The following is a 14000-nucleotide window of genomic DNA, read 5'->3' on the forward strand; positions in this document are numbered from 1 at the left end:
CAGAGAGCCAAACATGCAATGCCACCGGTGAGAAATCTGAAAGAAGCGTAACCAGCACAAGGGGAAATGGTCGGACAAAAAGGCAGATATTATAAATGAACAGGACAGGCATATCAGCTGGGTGTGAGCCAGAAGTGAAAGAAAGAGAGAACACTGCAGAAGTGTGAGCCAATACCACAGGGAGGCAGAAAGGTGAATTTAATCTGTAGCATGCAGGTGTCCTCTGACAGATTCATGCCTCTCTGAAGACTGCAGCTTCAAATCTTGGCACTCCTCCCCGTCACGTTGTTTTCCAGATCTGATCCAATGTTCTGGCGGTTAGCTCGGCACTGTTAAATAATTTGCAGAGGACATAGGCCTGTTCAGATTGATTTGTTTAATCAACACTGTCCCCAAAGCTGCCGCGAGCAAGATGTCGTGCTACTACGAGAGAAGGGTTAGGAAACGGAAGATCTGAGGAGACACTAAATCACATCATGAAGGTGTTTTTAATTCTACAGTTGGAATGTAAGTGACACGTCTATTTATGGTTTGTGATCATATTTTGACCTCAGATACAGACCAATACATTTTGTGTTGAATTATATCACCTGATGGACAGTGCATATACAGTATGACAATTGTGCAATGTGATATATCATTATATATCTTCACTATTCACTACAATGTGATATGAAAGAGTTATATATTGTTCTATGTCATTTGTTTGCCTTCTTATAGGCCTTATAACCTATTGGAAAAAAGACCTTAGACTTGCTTTGTATGTTGTGTAATTTATGTTTTGTTTCAGTAAAGAAAGTTGAGAAATGGGTGAGTTGGCTGCTGGTGTCTGTAGAGACGGCTCCCTGTGAGATTGTTTTGGAAGATAACTCTCTGGTTTGGCACAGCAAAAAGAAATGGTTCCCAAGCCAAGATAACCTCAGGTCCCGTGCTACACCCACCCCCACACCTTCACCCTCACCCCCACCCATCCCCACGCCACCACCAGTGCACCCATACAAGCATGCAGGCACACAAGCATAATCATACGCACTTGCTGGCCCGTTCTGCTGCGGAGAAGAGAGATGCTATCTAACAGTGCCTTCCAGCATTCCACTAGTGATTATCTATTCAGTTTCACAGGCAGATTTGAATTAGTCATGTATTTTCCCCTTAAGTGTGGGACTCACATCTCTCTCTCTTTCTTTCTCTCGTACACACTGGGAATTCCTCGTTCCCCAGTGCATGAGACCCACTCTGACAGAAACTCGGGGGTCAGGCCTTTTCCATATGAGTAGATACTGTGCTGTCTGGCTGAAACACTTAAAAACACCTTATTATGATTATTATTGTATTCTATCACATTTACATAGCAGTAATTTTATAGCACAAAAGGTGTTACTTCTAATTTAAGAGACTTCTTTAACTATTTAACATCCTGAAAGTTTAATTTGAGTATATAGTAGAAAACAGACCTTCATTAGGAAAGTTAGGTTCACATTTCAGAGTATATTATAAACGGTGAGTTATGAATCAAAAGAAGAATCATCTATTTTACCTTTATCAGCTACACACTGTAAATACTGTAAAAAGGACAGATCATATATTTGGATATTGGTATTTTGCGTTGGAGACGAATGTTGTTCCAGTTCTAGCGTGCGGTAGACCTCAGTACCAGGTAAATGCATGCTTGTGGCATCCAATATTTTGCATGAGACTTAAGACAACTCTTAACAGATTGTTTAATTTCATTTGACTTCCAATGGGGATTTTTTTTTTTTTTTTTTTACACAACAAGGAACCATTCATTTGTGAACCCATGCCATCTCACTAAAGGGAGTTCTTTTCTCCGTCCACCTGTCTCCTGCTCACTTTCCATCACAGGTTCTGATTTTATTTATTGTCAAGTCTGGGGGGGTGGGAAGTCTTCCCTCATGCTGAATCAAAGACTGAACTGTTGATAGGTGAAATGAAAGGCACTGATGCTCTCTTTTTCCCACATGAAATGGGAATTTTAAAGTGTTATATTACTTTTTTGTTTGACTCCAACTTTTGCTGTTACGGTCAAAACTGCTACTTTGGAAAAAAAATCATCAACCGCTGAGGCTAAACGGGTATAAATTTTCTACGACAATGGTGAACCATATAGGCACTGATCATGAGTGTTCGTGTATAGATTTGTAGTCAAGCAGAAGAGCTGAATAAATGCAGATACTCTCGGGAGGAGCTAAAAATAAACATAATCCTGAAGACGCACACACAGTACTTCATTTTAATTCACATCATGCTCTTTTTTCTACTTAATCTTTGAAGTACAATGACTTGACAGTAGAAATTAATTTCTCACTTGTATTTATTGAATGCAGTATTATAGTTTCAGTTTGGCCACATTGTTGAAAAAAAAGGTGTATATATTGCATTTATTTTCTTATATAATTACCTTTCTGACCTTGTCCTGAGCTGAGAGGACAGCTTTTTCTCTTTCCAGTCATAAAACCAAGACAGCCAAGTTAGCAGAGCGTCACTCAGATGCATCAGAGGTTGCTCAGATTTACGTAATTCCTCTGAGAACAGGGTGTACATGAGCTGCCGAGCGCGCTCACTCACATTTAGCATAGCAGCATCTTCAGTAGGAACTCCTTGCGGTTGGTTATGCAGTCCTGTGTTGTTTCAGAGAAGTCAGGGTACAACCGAGTCTTCAGTGAGCCATATACTGATGTGGTGTTCAAAGACAACAAGGTTAACAGAAGACTCATCCCAATTTTTGGAACTCATTGTAAATTACCATCTAGTTTAAGGTCTGGATTTTTGCCTATCACAGAAGAATTTACTCACAATATCCATATTCTTTGTCACCATATGCAAACATTTGTCATTTTTTTTCTCGCTGGCCTTTTGAGTTTGATTATTTGTTGTAGAAATGAACAACCTGAAAAATAATGCCTATTCAATCCAGAAACTGTGAATGGGAGAGTGGAGATGTCAATTGTATGTACATTATATGTTTTGATGTAATCAGAAGCACTGGGAATATGTTGTACTTTGCTGTAAAAATAAATCCATATCTGATATAGCTGTACTTTTGTTGAAAATAAAACCTCTACCAAACTGCGGGCCGAGGCGTCAATGTGTGACTGAGAGCATTGTGTTGGGTTTCCTGTCGTGTGACATCATTTCCTGTTTGTAGGTCCTATTCCTGACAGCTGACACAGGATATACAACAGGGGGAGGATTTAAGGGAGCACGAAAACAAGATATTTATGTTAAGATTTTCAACAAACTTAGGATGGCAAATCTTTGCTTGCAAATACTAAGACTGTAATCAATAAGTAATGAGACTTCTGCAGATATATTCTCCCATATGGGCACGCTAATGTGTAGGCTCCTCTCTGCTTCCTTATGTTTTTAAATCCACAGCCTGTTCTTCTGCAAAATCATAGACATCCTGGCACATAGCAGATCTCCAGATGTGTGAATATGTTTGATTGTGTAATGTTGCCTGTGAAAAAACAGCTGAAGGTGATGCAAGAAGCATCAACAGATGTTCAAAAGTCCTAATGAGAAGTCTCCATTTGGCATGAGTTATAAGCAGTATTACTGTGGTCTCTAGTGGCCAACCCTGGCGTTACACTTCCCAAGGACATGACAGATTTTCTCTAACATGGAGCCCGTCTAATATAATCATCTGAGTAAAACAACTTCAATGAGCTTTTAGGGTCTGTTGGAACCTCTAGTCTATTAAATACGCAGACTAATGCTTTTACTAGGCATGCCGTTTCAACTACTCATTAACAAATATCTAATCAGCAAATCACAAGGCAGCAAACAATACATTTAGGTGTGTGGACAAGGTCAAGATGATCTGCTGAAGTAAAACTAAATGACAATGATAAAGAAAAATCTCTTTATTGTCAAAGTGAAATGATTCCTACAAACAGTCTCACAAATAGTGAAATTTGGATCACATGAGTGCAGTGAATATATTTCATGTGATTGTAGTATAAAGCAACCTGTGTCCAGAAAGTCCAGTCACAGGTTTGTCAGTATTCCTGGCTACCATTACACCATGAAGACAAAAGAACACTCCATGCAACTAAGAGAAAAGGTTATGGAAAAATATCAGTCAGGGGAAGGATACAAAAAGTGTCCAAGGCACTGAACATCCTCTGGAGTTCGGTTAAATCCATCATCAAGAAATGGAAGGAATATGACGTGTAAACCTCACAAACAGCGACCGTGCAAGAAGGAGACCAATGAGAGAGGCCACCAAGACACCAATGGCTACTCTGAAGGAGTTACAAGCTTCAGTAGCCGAGATGGGAGAGACTCTGCATACAACAACTGTCACCGTGGTTCTTCACCAGTCAAAGCTTTGTGGCATGATGAAAACAACCCTTTAAATCTGGACTAGAGTTGGCCAAAAGGCATGCTGGAGACTCTATGGCCAAGTGGGAGAAAGTTCTTCAGTCTGATGAGACCAAAATAGTGCTTCTTGGCCATCAGACAAGACACTACACCATAAACAGCACTGGGATGGCAGCACCATGCTGTGGGGATGCTTCTTGGCAGTCGGCCTTAAGGCTTGTAAAGAAAAGTCCTGGTCTGCCTGCAAGAGAACTATGGATTGAGAGGATTTATATTCATGCAAGACAATGACCTGAAGCATACAGCAGAAGCTACGCAGAAATGGTTTAAAGACAACAACGTGAACGTCCTGGAGCGGCCGAGTCAAAGCCTAGACCTCAGTCTAGTAGAGACTTTGTGGCTGGGCTTGGAAAGTGCTGTGATTGCAGCCAAAGGGGGTGACTATTTATTGAGTCACTTATTCTGTACAACATATTTTTATTTAAGTGACATTACTGAGCAGCAATCTGTTTTCACTTTGACATTAAAGAGTATTTTTGTACATTTCTCATATTCTGGAGAGATTTTGATGGCTGTTTACTGAGTTAAAATTGTGCAACACAAAGCTCTTGTTTCTGAGGCAGAGAGGGGAGTTTGTCTCAAAGCGGGCTGCTTTATTCAAACCCTCCAGTTTAACCGAGGAAGCTTCTTTTGTGACATGCAGTCAGAGTCTTTGTGTCAGTTGTGGTCTAGATGCAGCTGAACTGGTTTACCTATGAAATGATCAGTGAGTATAAATACATGTACAAATCACAAATTCAAATCATCATGTATGAATCATAAAAACAGGAATTTACAGCAGCCAGGGGAAAGAGTCACACATTGGGATTGGTTGGATAATTATCTGTTTTCTTGTCCTTCTCTTAGTGTAGAGTGATGAGGTAAAAAGAGACTTTAAAAAAAAGACTGGCCATGTGTTCTGATGCTAAGTTTAGCATCACACCAGTTCAGAGGTGTCATGTTTCAGGTAGTTCCTAAGGATAAGAGGAATATCCAGACTGTCAATTGCAGGCTCCTTGTTGGTGAGGGGGATGTGTCTTCGTATTGTCAGTCGAGTCTGCGACATCAGTGTTTTGGGACAAACTGCAGCAGAAACAGACAACAGTGAATAAACATGAGTATTTTTAGACAGTGTAATGCAAATTAAACCAGCTAAAACAAGTGTCTCACCTCTCTCTTTGAGCAGCAGAACCAGAGCTTCGTTCTGCTTTGTAGTCTTGTCAATGATCAGTGTGGGCAGATACACGTCTGCGCCAAAGTCTATGAGAAGCTGGATGTACTCCACCCCGCAGCCGTACCGCAGACACACTTCCAGAACCGTCTTTGGCTGCTTAATCCTGGCCAGCATCTTCTCATCGGTGCAGTTGTAGTTGGGGTTGGACCCATGCAGCAGGAGCAGTTTAAAGCAGCCCAGGTGTCCATAAACAGCTGAGATGTAAAGGGGCCCCCTACAAGCTGTAGCATTGGAGGCCCACTCCGGGACTTTGGGTCTGACATCCACCTCAGCTCCAAAGCGCAGCAGCTCTCGGAGAACGTCCAGGTCTCCCTCACGAGCCGCAGTCAGCACCGGAGAGCAGTTGTTGTACTGGCTGCCGTTAGGGTCGGCCCCGGCCTTCAGCAGGGCGACCACACAGTCTAAATGTTTCCCGCTGACAGCTGTGAACAGAGGAGTCTGGGCCTTCACGTCCAGGCTGTCAATCTGGATTTAGACAAAACAGAAAACTGCTGTAAAACACATTCCTGACTCACTGTGTGTTGGCTCATTCAGGGAAGCTGTCTCACACAAGAAGGATTTATATTTTACTAAAAAAATCAGCACTGAATACAGTGAATATCACCTGTACAATTTATGCCCTAAAGGCATCAACCAGGCTGTAAACAGGTTTATTTCTTGTTTAAAATTTGCATTTCACATGCCATGACTTCTGGTGCTCCTGTAGCCAGCTATGGAAGTAGTTTGAGTGTATATATTTGTATCTTTACAAGAACTTAAATTTTTTCAGCAGTATGCAACTTGGCCTTACTAGAGCAAAAAGTCTCACTAGTACTGGTAAGCCAAAAATGTCTCCTCTTTCTACTAGTAGACTAGTTTTAAGCTTTCTAGTTGCTAGCATTTCAAAGCTGATGGATTAGCTAGACTTCATCTCTGTCATCAGGCAAATCAATCTTGAAAAGCTCCAAGCCATAATGTTTGTGGTGAACCGAACATGGTTTGGACCAACCAGCATCAGTTGAGGGGAGCAAGGCAGTATCTGTGGGCGGGGTTTAGTTGTACTGTGTGCGGCTAGCATTGGCTTCCGTCCAGCGTAGCTGTTAGCTCAGATGTAGCTTTAGTATAGCAGCAGTTCGATCAGATCTGGACCACATTACTTTATATAATCAAGAGCAAAGTACAGCATTAAAAGCGTTTAATGACTGAAAAGGTGTTTTTGCTCTTCTTCTGAATTCTTCACCATGAGTTTGTTACAGGGGAAGGAGGGCTTGTACTGTAGCGATTAGCTTGGATGTAGCTATAGAAAAGCTGCAGTTAATCAGACCTCGACCACATTTCTTTATTAAAACAAGAGCAAAGTGCTACGCTGAAAGCGCTTGTGGTGGAGGAACCATTTTTGCTCTTCTTGCGATTGGCCTTGCCGCAACTTTAATCCAAATTGTATGTGAGAGTTTCAGGTCAGAATGCTGAGGGAAACATCTTCCTGTGAAAGAAAAACAAAAGGAAAAAAACAGCGACTACAGGGATAATATAGGATGACCAAAAAGCGGCAGATATAGAAGGGCCAAACATGGGAAAGAAAAAGCAAAAATGGGTTCAAAGTGCCCAAAGGTAGCGAAAGTTGGTGTTTTGTTGCAAAACAATGGCAAAAATGCACGTAGAGTGGCCAAAAGGGCTAAAATACAGCAAAAATAGGTAAAAAGTGGCTAAACAGAGTGGCAAAAATGTGCTAAAAGATGCAAAAAAGTGGGAAAAAGGATGGCAAACAGCAAAAAAAATGGTTACAAGTGGCTAAACAGTGGCCAACATTGATGTAGAGTGGCAAAAATGTGCTAAAAGATGCAAAAAAATGGGAAAAATGATGGCAAACAGCAAAAAAAATGGTTACAAGTGGCTAAACAGTGGCCAAAATTGATGTTAAGGGGCAAAATGTATCAAAAGATGCAAAAAACCTGTAGAAAGATGTCCAAAAAGCCTGACAAATAGCAAAACATTTGTTTAAAAGTGGCTAAACAGTGGCCAAAATAGACACAGACTGGCAAAAATGTGTCAAAAGATGCAAAAAAGTTGGTAAAAAAAGGGGTGACCAACACCAAAAATGGGTTCAAAGTGGCAAAAGAAATAGCAAAAAAAGTCAGTATTTGTTGAAAAAGGGTTAAAAAGTGGCAAAAAATACAGAATTCCAACATTGGTATCAAGTAATAGTTTAACACAACAGTCACTTTCAAAATGAAGCAACTGTAGCATTGACATCATCAGTAAATAACGACTGGGGTGGGGGGCTTTCTCTGGGTTTTTCAGGGTCCAAGCCAGTTCTGTGGGTTGCCCTGGCCCATGACTGTATATCTATATAGCACTTTGTATTTGATGATAAAAAAATCAGTATAATCACTTTTTAACTGCTTGATAGCTGGTGGATACCCCCTCAGTCTTTAAATTAATATGTGAAACATGAAAATTGCTGTAGTAATGAAACATTTTCATAATTTGACAATAAGTAAGTAGGTTTAAGTAGGTTTTATTGCTTTTCTGGATTTTTAAACATAAAGACATTACAGTTATGAAAAATATCTTATTCTTTTTTTGGGACTGCTTCTCTTCTCTTCAGTCTCTGTCTGACTGTGCTTTTATAAACTACTGAATAAACTAAACTCAACTATTAGCGTAAATAACCTGCATACGATGTGTGCATGCCTGTTTGTGTGTGTGTCTCTCTGTTTGTCGACCAGGCAAGTCAGTAAAAATGGCCAAGAGAGGAAGGATTGACATCTGATCATTTTTCATTGCCCTAGATTTCAAGCAAGTAAACAAATCAGCAATAAAAAGGAAATGGAGTGCATTTGAAAATGGATCTTAATGTTGTCATAAGGCCATAAAAGAGCAAAGCAGAACCAGAGAGCCTCATAGAGATAGCATGTGTCACATAGATAAATAGGGCTTTCTAATCTAGACTGACAAGCAAATAAATACAGTGGGCTTCCTTTCGTTCATGTGTTTTTTAGTATTTGTTATTATAAAGTGTAACTTAATTTTTAACTTGCTGGTAAAACCCTGAATTAATTTACCTTTAAATAAAAATCTGATCCTCCTTATGCAAACAAGATAGAGCTAGGAATTAGGTGGAATTTGAGTTTTCTGACAAAAAACAACTCTTCAATGTCAAAGTGAGTGCAGATTTCAACAAAGTAATGTCAATTAAAAAAATGAAAGGTAAAATAAGTGACTGCATAAATATTCACCCCCTTTGGATTGACTGACCTAATTCAACAGAGGTCCAGCCAACTGGTGCTAGTAGTCTCACAATTAGTGAAATGGGGATCACCTAAGAGCAGTGAATGTGTCTCAAGTGATTGTAGTAAAAGAGGCCTGGGTCTAAGAGGGCAAGTCACTTGTTTTCCTGGCTACCATTGCACCATGAAAACAAAAGAACACTCCAGCAAAAAGGTTATTGAAAAGTATAAGTCAGGGGATGGACACCAAAAAATTTCCAGGACGCTGAACATCCCCTGGAGTTCAGTTAAATCCATCATCCACCATCGTGAACAGCCCATTTCAAGTCCAGCCATGAATTCTCTAATGGATTGAGGTCTGGGCTTTGACTCGGCCACTCCAGAACATTCACCTTGTTGGTGTTAACCATTTCTGTGTAGCTCTCACTGTATGCTAAAGATCATTGTCTTACTAGAAAATAAATCTCCCATGCAGTAGTTCTCTTGCAGCCTGAACTATGATTTGCCTCTCTTTTGCTGCCCTCATTTTACCCTCTAACTTTAAAAGCCTGCTGCCAAGAAGCATCCCCACAGCATGATGTTTCCACCACCATGCTTCACAGTGGGGATGGTGTGTTTGTGGTGATGTGCAGTGTTTGGTGTCTGCCCAACATGGCGTCTTGTCTGATGGCCATTTTGGTCTCATCAGCCCATAAAACTTTCTTGCCCCTTATTCCTCTGCTAATTTATGTGTACTTTTCCCCACCAAAGTAGTATCTCCATGGTACCCTTCTTTGAAATATTAGCTCATTTTGGTTGATGACACCAAAACATTAATGAATAATGTAGCAGGCTGTTTTGGCTTTTAACTGAAGTGTTTAATGGCTAACAGCATGTTATGCAGTTATGGAAAAGGGCACTTGAGGCACCCACCAGCAGCCACAGAGCACCTAACGACCCCCTACACCTACTGTAAAGATCCACCTTACAATCTTTCTCTGAAATGTCTGTATCTCACCTCTGCGCCGTGCTCCAACAACAACTCCAAGCACCTTAGGTGTCCAAGAGCTGCAGCGGTGCGCAGGGGGGTTACTGGGACCCCCCACCCGCTTCGTGCATTGATAGATCTCCTGTAAGTCTCCTGAGATAGCAGCTCAGAGAGCAGAGCCACGTCGTCACTGCTCACGGCGTTGTTCAAAGCCTGGCACTGTTCGTTGTCCTCGTCCTCCTCCTTGGGCTGCAGCAGGGAGAAGATCTTTGAAATGTCCATCAAACTCATGTTGACAGCTTGGCCCAGAACCATAATGTTACCCCAGGCTGCTGCAAGTCACAGCAATTTCATCTGGAATGGCCAAAAAGAGGCAGAGAAAGAAGATAATGTAGCTAATCCACTGCTGACATATTCTTAGCTTTTTAGGACAATTTTGAAGTAGTTTTTAAATAAAAATAATCTATAAACAATATTTCCCATAACTATTGAAGTATGCAGTTATCATGACTGTAAACAAATCAAATAATACATCCTTTAGAGCAGATAAACATATAACTCATGGCTTCAGAGATATAATTGTGCATTTGTTTCTCAGTAGAATCACTGTCTAGTAAAAAACACCCATCTGTGACTAACAGCATCAAGAAACTTACCTCCTCTTCTCACTTGCCAAGGTTTTATCCAGAGATGCAGGAACAATTTCAAAAGTTCCTTAGCTTTTACGTGAAGAAACTAAAGATCCTTCATGGAGTGTGGGATGCTTCCATGGTGGACAAAAGTGTAGTATGGTTTTTGTGTGTGTAAGTAGGTGACTGTGTGTGTTAGCAGACACAGGGGGCAAGAGCTCCTTTCTGAGGGGTAGCAGGGCTAATTTTAGGCCACAGATGGGCCTGGCTAAACTTCCATTCTTGGAGAGTCCAGGCCCAGGTTTATAATTAGAAAGGTGATACAAGTGTGACACTCATGCGCTGATTGGTGACTCTGTCCCTGTGTCAGGAATCAAAACAAACATGAAAGGGAGATTTCTGTGTCTTCCTGCAGCATGGCATGTTAACCACAGCACTCCAGCCCCGGCTACAGAGCTAAATAAACAAAGAGATGGCCTGTTGGTTTGCTATTTCTCTCCTTTTCTGACCCTGTTTGTCTGTGGTTCACACCAAAGCTGCCATTTTAGTGTCAGCTGTGTGACTGTCAGAGGCTTCAGAGGAGCAGCCAGTCAGCTGTTCCTCCGCCAAGCCCACCAATGTCTTTCTACTGTCCCATGTTTAGAAGGCAGGCTGTGACACACCACATTCTCTCAGCAGATGGCACAAGAGACCAGATTCTTGGCATTGTACAAATACATGAGGAAAATATTTATTTCAGAACACAGACAAGAAAGAACACTGCAGGGACCAAGATCTACAGGTGCATCTAAAAAGAATATTATGAAAAAAGATTCAATTCAAGAACTCCCATATACTCGAGATTCATTTCATACAAAAACAAAAATTTCAATACTTTTTTTTGTTTAAATCTTGACGATATAGTTTATAGGTCACAAAAATCAAAATCCATTATCTTAAAATATTAGAATATCGCAAATCATCAGTCCAAAAATTGATTTATAATACAGAAATGTTGACCTGGAGAATGATGCTCATTTTTCCAATCAGTCAAGCTCCTTTTGCACAAACTACAGCATCTATGCAATGTGGCATGGAGCCAATCAGTCTGTGACACTGCTGGGGTGTCATGAAGCTCTGATAGCAGCCTTCAGCTTGTCCGTATTTTTGAGTCTGGGGTCTCTCATCTTCCTCTTGACATTTCCCCAGAAATTCTCTTGAAGGACATCAGTGTCTTCATAAAGGTTTTCAGCAGATGGAAGTATGTAGGTCTCTAAAATCTCCTGGTAGACGGCTGACAGTGTCGACTCAGGACTTGATAAAACACAGTGGACCAACAGCAGCAGATGACATGGCGCCTCGAACCATCACTGTAGGGACTCATCTACATTCAAATCACTGCTCAAAACTCACCTCTTTAAAATGGCTTTTATTGTTTGACTCTGTTGTTGTTGTCTCGTCACTTTGTCTGCATGTTTGTCTGTTTGCTTGATCGTGTCACTGTCCTGTTCTTGACTTCTTTGCAATGCATTTTATTATTTTTGTACAGTGTCTTTGAGTTCTTGAAAAGCGCTCTATAAAATGTATATTATTATTGTAATTATTATTACTATTATTATTATTATTATTATTATTATTATTATTATTATCACTGACTGTGGAAGCCGAAAACACTCTCTGGGACCTTGATTTCCAGATGAAGATCAAAATTTATTTTCATTCGAAAACAACACTTTGGACCACTGTGCAACAGTCCAGTTCTGTGGTTTAGGACTGGCTTAACACTAAGATAATGACACTTCTAGCTCATGTCCTGGACCCGTCTGTGTGTGGTGGTTCTTGATCCGCTGATTCCAGACTCAGTCCACTGCTTGTGAAGCTCCCCTAAGTTCTTGAATCTGCTTTGTTTGACAATCCTCTGAAGGCTGACCTCATCCCTGTTGCTTGTCACACTTTTCCTGTCCATTCATCCATCCATCTATTTCTCTACGGCTTATCCCTTTAGGGGTCGCGGGGGGCTGGAGCCTATCTCAGCTGTCATTGGGCGAGAGGTGGGGTACACCCTGGACTGGTCGCCAGTCAATTGCAGGGCTGATATATAGAGACAGACAACCAGGCTCGCTCACATTCACACCTGGAATTACACCAATTAACGAGTATGTCTTTGGTGGTGGGAGGAAGCTGGAGTACCTGGAGAGAACCCACACATGCACGGGGAGAACATGCAAACTCCGCACAGAAAGGCCCTGACCAGTAAGTGAACCAAGGACCTTCTTGCTGTGAAGCAACAGCGCTAACTCCTGCACCGCCATGCAGCCCCCTTTCTTGTTAACTTTCCATGAAGGTGCTTTGATACAGCCTCTGAGAACAGCCTGCCCTTGCAGCAGTGACCTTCTGTGGCTTACCCTCATTGTGGAAGTTGTCAGTGATTGTCTTTTGGACGTCAGCAGTCTTCCCCGTGATTGTGTGTACTGAACATTTGCAAATTGGACTCTTCCACAATATTCTAATATTTTGAGATTGTGGATATTTTAATTGTAAGCTGTAATAATCAAGATCAAAATAAAAAAAAGCCTTTGAAATGTCTCACTTTGTGTGGGATGCATCTAGAATACATGGAAATTTAACTCTCTGAAGTAAATCATGGGGAATAAATGAACTTTTACATGATATTCTAATTTTATGAGATGCATATAATTTTAGACTTTTTAGCAAAGAATACTGACAAATTAGTGTGTTAACCACTGCAATAAATGAGAAAAATGCATTGCTTTATTGTAAATGCACCTAATCATAAAGTAATTATAATGTTTACTTTACATATTGGTGTTAATAATGACATCAATATATATTTCACAAATATAATCATTCATACTGGGGTGTAGCTAGGGATTTTGGGCCCCCAAAAAGAATATTACACGGTCCCCCCCTTAACTGGCTAGTCAAGCAACGAATGTTGCATCATTTTTAAAAATATATATGCATTTTAATGTATTTTTGAAGCATAATTTTTCTATTTACGAGCAATATTTTTACTGTGGTTTAACTGAATTTACCTGCATTATTCCGCAGCACTGGACAATACCATTTGGATATTTTTAAGGGAGGAGCACAGGCCCCCCAGTATTTATTTTACTCTATTTGATACAAATTTCAGTCTACTGACCCATTCATTTTGTTGCTTTTGATTCGATGACACAAATTACCAAGAAAACATAGATAACTAGAAAAGCACTCAGAGAGAATAGACCTCTGCCATTAGCCCTATCTCCTAATAGTGAAGAATCCTTTAAAAACAATCCTGGATCCAGACAGTGATCTGGATCACTCCCAAAATCTAATTTGCCAATTACTCCCTCCCTGGTGGGGAGGAGACATGGTGAGACAAAGCATTGGCTTTGCTATGTGTGGAAGTCATGACAGAGGGTGAATATTCCTCTATTCCTCCCAGCATTGTGAGTATTCTCGCTACAATTTGCTGTCTTTCTCTATGTTACGCTCCGACTCGTCTCCTCGACCGGATGTGTGTCTTTCAAACTCTGTAAAGTCCAAATCTTTGAATAACTTACTCATGTCCGCCATCTCCTGGTGTAACAGCG

General features: G+C 40.7%; 1 protein-coding gene across 1 annotated transcript; it reads right to left on the reverse strand.

The window, feature by feature from the left end:
* Positions 1 to 71: 71 nt before the first annotated feature.
* On the reverse strand, positions 72 to 10595 carry asb12b (ankyrin repeat and SOCS box-containing 12b). The gene is made up of 4 exons (XM_041797146.1): positions 10450 to 10595; positions 9824 to 10147; positions 5554 to 6082; positions 72 to 5466 (listed from the first exon to the last, which is right to left on the reverse strand). Exons 2-4 carry the CDS (start codon positions 10106 to 10108, stop codon positions 5321 to 5323), a joined length of 960 nt encoding a protein of 319 aa, XP_041653080.1. The 5' UTR covers positions 10109 to 10147; positions 10450 to 10595; the 3' UTR covers positions 72 to 5320.
* Between the last annotated feature and the right edge of the window lie 3405 nt (positions 10596 to 14000).

Source organism: Cheilinus undulatus, linkage group 10 (genome assembly GCF_018320785.1).
Source record: "Cheilinus undulatus linkage group 10, ASM1832078v1, whole genome shotgun sequence".
NCBI classification, from domain to species: Eukaryota; Metazoa; Chordata; class Actinopteri; order Labriformes; family Labridae; genus Cheilinus; species Cheilinus undulatus.

Bases quoted from the DNA above. Each gene is read 5' to 3' on its own strand.
- asb12b (XM_041797146.1), bottom strand. From the start codon at position 10,108: ATGGTTCTGGGCCAAGCTGTCAACATGAGTTTGATGGACATTTCAAAG. The intron at 6,083-9,823 runs GTGAGATACAGA...GTCTAAATCCAG, and splicing joins TGTTGGAGCACGGCGCAGAG to ATTGACAGCCTGGACGTGAA. The intron at 5,467-5,553 runs GTGAGACACTTG...TTTCTGCTGCAG, and splicing joins TCTGCTGCTCAAAGAGAGAG to TTTGTCCCAAAACACTGATG.